This window comes from Olea europaea, chromosome 10 (assembly GCF_002742605.1).
Source record: "Olea europaea var. sylvestris chromosome 10, O_europaea_v1, whole genome shotgun sequence".
In the NCBI taxonomy this organism is placed as follows: Eukaryota; Viridiplantae; Streptophyta; class Magnoliopsida; order Lamiales; family Oleaceae; genus Olea; species Olea europaea.
Window position 1 is genome coordinate 36,439,381 of NC_036246.1, and position 11,271 is coordinate 36,450,651.

Consider the following 11,271-nt stretch of genomic DNA (forward strand, 5'->3'; position numbering starts at 1 on the left):
CAAACCCCCCCCCCCCCCCCGTGCGACACGATGAATCTCAAATTATTGTTCATACCTGAAATGTTGGGAGTGCAACGATAAGAATTATGCACAATCAAAATATCGACTATATAATAGCATGGAAGTGACATGTTCCAATATTTAAACCTATGCAATACTACAAGGTCAAATTAAGGGTGTCAAGAATTATCAGCTGTCCAATTCGACAGTTTACTCATTTATCCCGATAGTTTATAAATGTCGGGTGCGACATTTCAAATGTCGAGTTCGACGGTTCAAGTGTCGGAACTGCCGAGAAGCTTCAAATGTGTTTGGTAGCATTAATGCTTATAATCATTTCTTAACTACAACATCACAACCTATTTCCAGAAATAAATGACTGGATGCTTCATTAAATATGAAATACTTCACATTTTTCAAAATATTTTTGGTATGTTTTTCCTTCAACAATATTAAAAAAAAAAAGACCATCATGTTGTTTTTAACATTCTAAAAAAAAAGTAAAATATTACATAGAAATATAAATAATTCGTAACAACTAACCTTTCAAGATAGATGAAGAAGATTGATGAAATAATGTCTTTTTCAAGAAGAAGAAAATGGATGAAGAAGATGAATGAAATAAGGGTTTGTTTGACAATAAATTTGTTTTTTAATGTTAACTAGGGTTTTGAAGAATTTTATATTCATTTTTTATTAACTCTTATTCGTATTTTACAATATAATACTCATATTTTCAATGATTATAATATACAAAATTAAACAATCAAATTACAACATTAATTGTTTTGAAAAGCAATCCTGAAGGAGCATTAAATGCTCCAAAAAAGTCAAATTAAGAGTAATTTAGACATTTGATAACAAGAAAGTGACATTTTTGTACAAATTGTGTGCACATCAAATTTTTTTGTGCATTTTCAAAAAAAGTGACATTTTGGTAAATTTCCCGTAAAAATATTGAACTGACAAGAAATCGTCATGCTAGAAATGTCAAAGTCATTGTCATTGTCATTGCCATTGCCATTGCCATTGCAGCTAATAATCTTATATAGTTGCTAAACTTAGGTAACCATTTAACCAATAAAAGATTATATATAATTTTAAACTTCATTATTACACTTAAGCTCTGCCAATATAATATAAAGTTAATCATTAAAAATAAATTATAGATGATACTACACAAATAATATTATTATTAATTACAAGTGCATATTTTTATACATAGTACTATATTGGGGGCGTTTTACACCCATTTTTATGGGAAAAATGAATTTTAGAATAGTAAATTGATGGAAAATGAGTGAATGAAAAATAAGGAAAAGTTTTTGATTTACGTGTAATATTATTTTAATAAAGATGTGTGGTTAAAAAGAAGATAGAGAAAAATGTATTTTGATAAAAATGAGAATTAAACGGGGACCAATATTAAATTTTATTTAATTAACTTTACCAAATAGGCTACAAGATTATTTCTCATACACTATTATTATTTTTCTTTAAAAGAAATATTGATGACCTACAAGTATATAACTTTCATCGCATTTAAAAAAAATTTATAAGGGCATGTTTAAGCCACATTATTCCAAAAATATATATATTTTTAAACAGTGATTTGACATCATTTCAACCACACATTCTTCAATAAAATAATATTATACGCAAATCAAAAATTTTTTCCTTATTTTTTAATCACACATTTCTCATCAATACACTATTCAAGAATGCATTATTACCCAAATAATGTGACTCAAATACCACCTAAACAAGAAATGATATATACATGCATACATAAGACAATACTAGAAGAAGATAACTTCACGGCTCAATGCCCAACCATATACAGTTACTAGACTTGAAGACATTGACGTCACGACTCAATGCCCAACCATTTGTATTTGGTAGTATAAATTAATCATGCGTTGATGTATCCATTAGCACAAGGTACGCCTTGAGAATGCTATTTATTCAAAAGGTTTAGTCAGTAAACATATTCATCCAACAACTCTGCTGTACTGCTGTGTGTACAGCAGGCTTCATACAGAAGCCTGCCAAAACACACACAAAGGGGGTGGGTGTGGGTATTTTTTGGTAATTTTTTATTCACAATGGATCCCACACATGAAAGTAATCTGGCCAAATTCTGTGGAAAATTTTATGTACAAATGACTTAATACTTCATCCAATAACACAAGGAACGCGTTGTGGATACTACGGTTTATTCATGAGACGTACGTGTATATATACATGAAACATAATTCATGTGGAAATGATGTATATAACTCCAACTATAAAAAATGGAAAAATATAAGTAAACCAACACGCCATTGACATGCCTAAAGGAAAGGGAAGGATATGCGTGTGTCTCATTGGCCCTTCATAACAATTTGCGTTCAAGATCGAAAGAAATGGTTCAATTTAATTAGTACGATTTTTTTAACAGATTGTGTTTTTGCATAAATTCATGCACGACCATGCTTGTTCTTGCTTACAAGGTAATAACTTACGTAGTTCTTGCAATGAATTAGATCGGTAGAGAGGGCTTGCAAATCATATTGTTGGAATGGATCAAGGATCATAAGGTCCTATTAAATAATGATTTAAAATATTAAAAAAGATCAAATAAAAATTCTAAAAACAAATTAATAAATAAGTCAATAACTAGCAAAAAACAGACAATAAAAACTTCAAAAATAAGTTTTCAACTATTTTGTAAAGGTCCATAACAAGTTTTCTTATGGAAGAACATTCAGAACACATCTGGACATTGTGTGCCATTATCGATCTATCAATTAAAGAGATATTAATGAAATCAACACCAAATCATTCATTTGTATATCTTGCACTAGTATTATATATCCTATACGGATCATGTAACAATCTTAGTGCGATTCTATATGATTTTGTACAATTCTAAACGATTTTAGTGTAATTCTCTATAGGAACTTGATTGTTTTACCTTGCTAGGGTCGTTTAATCTGATTCACAATTTTTGATAACTATGATAAACAGTTCAATCACATTTTATCCACATAATTCGAGAAGTTCACAAGTATTATACATTTATCCATCATTTATTACTATATGTGAACCGTTTATAAACACTTTCTAAACATGCTCCTTCACTGTATCGAGTTGACTACATATTTGAAAGTCTCAAAATTTTGATACATAATTTATGAGTTGTAAGAGAAATAATGATTTGAATTTATATTTCATTATCAAGGGTGATGATTTAGCACTATAAATCTTTCATAATGTGATATCCGTTATGCCGGGCCAAATTCAATACTAAATGATTTACAGTGTTAGATACTAACTTGAAATTCTTTGCAATGTGCAAATACGTATACATATACATTTAATGTATTATTTTATACGCACAAGGAAAAACAAGTAGCCCAAGAAATCGTTGATAATAAGGAATTTATTTTAACATTTTCATCCATACAAAATTAAGTACATAATAATGAATGATTTAATGTTTAAAGTTATTCGATAAGAAATGACGTGCTATGATATCTTGTCATGCCGGATCGCATGATGGTTCTAGTTTCCATTGCTTGTTGTATTTTCTCCTTATAATGAGAATTGGATTTTGGAATAGTGAGAATGTGTTGTTAAAAATGAAGGAAAAGTTTTGAGTTTACGTGTAATATAAAGAATGTGTGGTTGATAAGATGAGAGAAAAATTGAATTATAATTTAATGGGGGCAAACAAATGCTAAGAGTTGAGGCGAGAAAGTAAAATTAATATTTGAATGATTGGATGGAGTTCATCCACGTCCACATCGATCATGAAATATGCGTAAATTTTCTTAGTAAACTACATAATACTGTGACTAATTTACATGTTTTACACTATACAAAGTATAGCTCTATATTGAATAGAAAAATTTATTGATAGGACAAACATAGAGTAAAATAGACAGTACTGAAAAAGTATTAAAAAACATGAATAATTCTATTTGTATACTTAAAAGTGTACCGAATTGTTTACACCCTCTAACATGCACACAAGATCCACGTGAATAAAAAAATCTCAAAATGTGATTCCCACTCCCTATTGTAAGGGATTAGGTAAAAAAATTTGGTATATATAGTATGGCCAAAAAACCTTATATTTTGTTAGTTGTACTTTAAATCATATAGAACGTTCAATGAAACATACCATTCAGGTAGATTTCAACTTATCCAGCCCATACATTCTCTGCACGTCAGAGGCAAGATTTACAGTTAGCACAAACATCATAGTACTTCGAAAAAAAATGGAAAAAGCATTGAGTTCACTGAACTTAGGTTCCATTTTAAAATAGAATAACTTCATTAATTTTTAAATTTAACTCACTTAAATATCAAGCCCCTATTTTGACTCAAAATAAATTTTTTCCTCTCTTATTTTCAATCAAAATATTTTTCAATAAAATAATATTACGCATAATTGATCCGAAATCAACAAAATAAAGTTCAAATGAAAAGATGAATGTAATGGCTCACCATGATACCATAGCTTCGTTCTAACTCAGGTACAAGTAATGAAATTAGGGTTTGCACTTCTTTTTTAAGCATATCATCATTTGCATCTTTGGCCTTCAGAATATCTATCAAACTTTTGGTATCGGGCACTAGTTTGAGTGATACCTATAAAAAGAAAATGCGTATAAGTTCAAAAATTATCAGCCTATTTGGGAGTGATTTTTTCCTCCAAAAAATTGATTTTTTGACCGTTATTTCGCTATTTCAGCCCTCATATTTGACTTCTCTCACAGGTGAATCCCACTTTTCTCCTAACGGTCAAAAAATCAATTCTCAAAATTACTTCCAAACACGCTCTATATCTTAAGTCGGTAAAGAAGGAATCTGTGCAAACATGCAATATGTGTGAAACATTTTACAAAATGCTTAATTTTAAGTCATTTACTTTAGTCGGACAAAACAAAAAGTAATGTGATCTCAGTGAAGTGAGATTAATAGTTTGCGGTTGTGACAATTCTCTATGCTTATATCGAGGATTCCCAATACCACGTTCATTCCAATAAACAAGAAAAAAAAAATTAAATGCATGTATGGAAAGTGTTTATATAACAGTATAATTTATAGATAGATAAAAAAGAGTACCGGCTAAGTGGATAGTACAAAATATATAAGTAAAAATGACTTGAGTTTTATAAACAGTTTATAAAGATAAATCAAACATAGGCTAAGACACGAGAAAATTTAGCGTTACTTTGTATGCTGCAGAAGATATCCATCCATGCCATGGCTTAAGAGTGATATTATATGACTTTTCGATGGCTTGTTCGATACTCATCTCAGTATCCTTGACAAGTAATTTTAATAAAGCTACTGAAAAATCAAGAGATCTGCAAATAACAATTCCAATATAGAAATGTAGATTAGAGCCAAAATCAATAGGTTGCTTTATTTTTAATAAGGAGAAATTTTCTACATGCATTTAAAGTATATTTACAATTTACATGCTATATTTTTACGTTTACGTTTTGCATACTATACTATAGTTATTGGTAACAAAAACACATTTTTTAGGGAAAATTAGAGCTATTTACTAATTTACCATTATAAATAGGCAAACAGGCCAAAATACTCTTAAACGAAAATAATTATAAATCGCACATTGCATATTAAATTATATAACCCTTTAATTAGCAGTTGTTAAATTATTTTATATTTCTAAAAATTAAACTGCTAAAAGCTTATGATGTTTTATTAACTGGCTTTTCCTTAAAAGATGGTATAGAATGTTTAAAAAATTTATGATCTTCATTTTCTTTAAATTATAACTTGAAAAAAAAAATTTAAAAATTTATTAAACTATCTTTATGAATATAACAAAAATTACATTTGACTTTTTTCCAACATCAATAAATGGAAAATTGGAAATTATTAGTTACCGTCACCTAATAAATAATGTACGTTAGATGAATATCATATAAGTTTAGTTTAGTTTATAAATTTATGTTTTTGGTGATATTTTACCTTTGTAGTATTACGAATAAATTTTAAGAATAGAAAGACAAACATTAATATCGTTAATAAAAATGTAGAACTCTATGTAAATGAATTAAAATACAATTATTCTACATGTACAGAATAATTTTTCAGAGGAAAGACACAGAATACTCACATAGAATGGACCATATGTGAGTAAGATATTTCTAAAAAATACTTGCCCATCTCATTGTGTGTCATCTGTAAATGCCCTGTGAAGGCACCCTGTACACCTCCATTTGCTCATTAAAGTATCATGTTTTCATAGTGTAGTCCGTGTCAGAAAAATAGTGTAATCAATCTTGATTTGAAAACAAAACAATTTATAAAATATAGAGATGTGAGTGAGGACGAATTTATTTTTATTGTTTTGGATGAAATAGTAATATATAGAATTGTTCTAGATAAAGAAAGTAATATATAAAATTTTTAAGAGTAATACAGCCGTATGTAAAGTATTATGTAACGCAAAAGCTATGTTGTGATTTTCAATTTTCAATTAAAGATATTTATAAGGATTGTGTTATATGTACATAATGGTGTACACATAGACTTACACCCCCTCACATGGAGGGGGGCTCACATATAATAAAATATTCGTGAACTCCCTTTCACGTGAGGGGGATGTAAAGCTGTGTTTACACCATCAGGTGTACACACAACATTATTCTATTTATAATTGCAAAATTTCAAATATTTCTATATTGCCTTACAAAAATGCGTTTTTTGTTACAATAACAAAAACACAGTATACAAAAATTTATAAAATATAGTATGTAGATTGTAAATACACCATATGCAAAGAAGTATACAGTAAACCTTTCAATAATAAATTATCAGCTGTGCTACACTACTATCCTCCATGACAAATAGGTTGATAAAATGACATTTTATCATTGCACTATTTTAAACACAATAATCTTAGGAACGTGCTTGCTGTATACTCTTGTGTACAGCATACATGACGGCCTTCTCATTTTGGTACAAGTTAACTCATAATCATTTCCATCCAATCATTTTTATTCACATATACATCTATCGAGGAGGGTGGTAGAAATCATATGGCAAAGAGCAAAATTTATTAATGTTAAATGGAGAGTGTTAAAATGTACACCCACTTTTGTATAAAATGGTTTACTTACACTCATAATGGAAGGATGGGGGGTCACATGTTGACATTTTATATTTCATGTGAGGCTCAAGTGTACGTGAGAGTGAGTAAAATATTTTGGACAAATGTGTAAGTACAAATATTTTTATTCTAATCTTAATGTCTCCTCAAATGCACAAAGAAATGTTACCTGGTAAGCCAAACAAAGGCTTTACTGCAAGTAGGGCCTTTTTTGGCCCTTCCTTCGCTGACTTCTTTCTTCAATATTTCTACCACATCCCAATATGTCAGTGGATCAGAATCATAGACCTTCTCCAATCTCTGGACATGGAAGACATAATAAGAGGAAATTTCACAAAATATCTATTTTTACCTAGTCATTTACAAAAATGTCTAATTTGGAAGAATTTAGACTAAGATACCCTTATTAACAATTTATAATTCCACACTAAGACAAAAAAAAAATGAACATTTTTGCAATATTGTTATTGGTCAATAAAAGTTTGACACTAAACTTGTCATATTTATTTCAAAAAATATACATGTCAAATCACAATAAATGTCATGTTTTTCATTGATTCAGAAGTGTCGAAAACGACATTTTTAAATATAGAGAAATGTCATGTTCAAAATGAAATGTCATTTTAGACAAATGAAACTGTGTTCAAATGTTGAGAATGAAATAAGAAATGTCAAGAAATATTATTTTAATATAACTTCTCATGGAAGTCACTTCTCAAAATTCGTGACAACTTGATAAAAAAATCAAATGTCGAGAATACCATTTCAAAATGTAGCTTTTCGTTAATGGCATAATAGACAAGTTGACACTAAATTCAAATGACTTGATATTTTTCCAATCATACCCCTAAAACTGGACATTCTTAAAAATGCCCCACATAATAATTAAGTACAAGATTATGTACCTGTTTGGCTCTAATTAAAATCAAAATGCATTTTTTTCTCTTCCTTTTTATCATACATTTTTTTAATAAAATAATAATATACGTAAATTCAAAAATATTTCTTCCTTTTTATTTTAAAATTTCTTGAAAAAATTACTATTTTAAAATATATTTTCTCCAAAATTTGATTTTAATGGAGCCTGAGCAAGGGTAAAAGATTTGTCTTTGTACTTATAAATGTACTTGCATATGGTCTCTGAACATAGAAGTACCTATTATTTCCATGTATATTTTGATTGACCACAAATTTTATTTGAAATGAGCAATCCATAATTTTGAAAATTAACATTTATGGTCATATCACATTGCTATAGTATACCCAAGTCAATCTTTCATAGACGAAATCAATTAAGTAAAAGTTCAATTACCATTCGTATAAATTTATAGACGAAACAAGTTTTTAACCTTACAATTAACGTTGCTCTACAAAGAAAATATGAGGATATACTGGGCAATCAGTAAAAAATGGATATAAAACTTTAAAGTGAATTATTCCGACGAATGAAAGTCAAAGTGAAGGATTGGCTCTTTGCCTCTTTCTTAACCCTTAGCGGTTTAATTATCATGCAGACTTGGCTATGCAATGAGGGACCAATGTGTCCTGTGTTATGTACATACATACTCTGAAAATGTATTTTGATAAAAATGAGAATTAAACGGGATCAATATTAAATTTTATTTAATTAACTTTACCAAATAGGCTACAAGATTATTTCTACACTATTATTATTTTTCTTTAAAAGAAATGTTGATGACCTACAAGTATATAACTTTCGTGGTATTTAAAAGAAATTATCAACAAGAAATGATATATACATGCATACATTAGACAATACTAGAAGACGATAACTTTACGGCTCAATGCCAAACCATATACAGTTACCAGACTTGAAGACATTAACTTCACGACTCAATGCACAAACATTCGTATTTGGTAGTATAAATTAATCATGTGCCCCCGGGGCATAGTTCAGTGGTGCAAAAGATAGGAATGAAATTATTTCACGTCTTAATGGCAGCCGCAGTGTGGGGGTTCGATTCCTCAAACATGGAATTAGACTCCTTGTAAGCGCAGTGTACAGACAGCTCTTATTTCCTAACCTGTTGGAGCACATCCCGTGATTTACCTCCCTCACAAAGCTCTACCGCCCTCAAGGTTGGGGTTCAACCTTTTTAGTATAAATTAATCATGCGTTGATGTACCCTTTAGCACAAGGTACGCCTTGAGGATGCTATTTACTCAAAAGGTTTAATCAGTAAACATATTCATCCAATAACACAAGGAACGCGTTGTGGATACTACGATTTATTCATGAGAGGTACGTGTATATATACATGACACATAATTCATGAGGAAGTGATATATATAACTCCAACTTAAAAAAATGGAAAAATATAAGTAAACTCAGTGCTTGTGCTCCAACACACCATTGACATGCCTAAAGGAAAGGGAAGGATATTTGTGTGTCTCATTGGCCCTTCATAACAATTTGCGTTCAAGATCAAAAGAAATGGTCCAATTTAATTAGTAAGATTTTTTTAACAGATTACAGATTGTGTTTTTGCATAAATTCATCAGCGACGATGCTTGTTCTTGCTTACAAGGTAATAAGTCATCTAGTTCTTGCAATGAATTAGGTCGGCAGAGAGGGCTTGCAAATCGTATTGTTGGAATGGATCAAGGATCATAAGGTCCTATTAAATAACGATTTAAAATATTAAAAAAGATCAAATAAAAATTCTAAAAACAAATTAATAAATAAGTCAATAACTAGCTAAAAACAGACAATAAAAAGTTAAAAAATAAGTTTTCAACTATTTTGCAAAGGTCCATAACAAGTTTTCTTATGGAAGAACATTCAGAACACATCTAGACATTGTGTGCTATTATCAATCCATCATTTAAAGAGATATTACAGAAATCAACACCAAATCATTCATTTTTATATCTTGCACTAGTATTATATATCCTATATGGATCATATAGCGATCTTAGTGTGGTTTTATATGATTTTGTACAATTCTAAACGATTCTAGTGTAATTCTCTATACGAACTTGATTGTTTTACCTTGTTAAGATTGTACAATCTAATTCCCGATTTTTTATAACAATGATAAATAGTCGAATCACTTTTTGTCCACATAATTTGAGAAATTTACAAGTATTACACACTTATCCATAATTTATTGCTATCTATGTATAATTTAAACCATTTATAAACATTTTCTAAACATGCTCCTCCACTGTATCGAGTTGACTACATCTTTGAAAGTCTCAAAATTTTGATACATAAATTATGAGTTGTAAGAGAAATAATGGTATGAATTTATATTTCATTATCAAGGGCGATGATTTATAAATCTTTCATAATGTGATATCCGCTATGCTGGTCCAAAATCTATACTAAATAATTTACAATGTTAGGTACTAGCTTGAAATTCTTTGCTATGTGCAAATACATATACATATAGATATAATATATTATTGGGGAATTATCAAAAATGACATTTTTTTTTTGAAATTGCTATAAAACTTTTGAGGTGCACTAAATTTTATTAAAAATGTCACTTTTTTGGGGGAAAATGTCCAAATTACACTTAATCTCCCCTTTTTAGAAGCCTTAAATGCTCATTAATGGTAGTCTCCAATCCAATCAATTGTAATGATTTCATTATTTAATTTGTATATTATAATGATTTGGTAAATATATATTATATTGTATATTATGAATTTACCAAAAAAAAAAAAACAAAAAAGACGTAAAAAAAAATTCCAGGAAGCAAAAAAAAGATAAAAGAAGCAAAAAAATCCTACTTCACATCAAATACATCCCTTCTTGAAGAAACCCTCCATTTTCTTTCATCTTCTTTATTTCTTCATCAATAATATATTGCTATTCAATTCATCATTCATTTTGAGATGTTAGTTATTACAAATTATTTATATTTTTATCTAATAGCTTATTATTTTTCACATATTAAAAATAACATGATCATCAAAATGAAGAAAACATTTAAAACCACTATTAATGATGATGGTATTGATATTTCTTTTTGATTTCATTTTAAAGGGAAAATATACCAAAAATATTTAGGCAAATGTCAACTATTCCATATTAAATGAAGCAGTCATTTATTTATGGAGATCTGTATAGCAATGGAATAATTGTTGTAGTTGAGAATTGATTA

General features: G+C 29.0%; 1 protein-coding gene across 1 annotated transcript; it reads right to left on the reverse strand.

The window, feature by feature from the left end:
- Window positions 1–4,171: 4,171 nt before the first annotated feature.
- On the reverse strand, window positions 4,172–8,980 carry LOC111400601 (glycolipid transfer protein 3-like). The gene is made up of 5 exons (XM_023028005.1): window positions 8,966–8,980; window positions 7,308–7,438; window positions 5,225–5,360; window positions 4,495–4,638; window positions 4,172–4,207 (listed from the first exon to the last, which is right to left on the reverse strand). Exons 1-5 carry the CDS (start codon window positions 8,978–8,980, stop codon window positions 4,172–4,174), a joined length of 462 nt encoding a protein of 153 aa, XP_022883773.1.
- Between the last annotated feature and the right edge of the window lie 2,291 nt (window positions 8,981–11,271).

Excerpts from the sequence above, each read along its gene's own strand:
- LOC111400601 (XM_023028005.1), bottom strand. Across the intron at positions 5,361-7,307 it reads GCCTTTGTTTGGCTTACCAG|ATCTCTTGATTTTTCAGTAG; the intron begins GTAACATTTCTT and ends TGTTATTTGCAG. Across the intron at positions 4,639-5,224 it reads TATCTTCTGCAGCATACAAA|GTATCACTCAAACTAGTGCC; the intron begins GTAACGCTAAAT and ends TTCTTTTTATAG.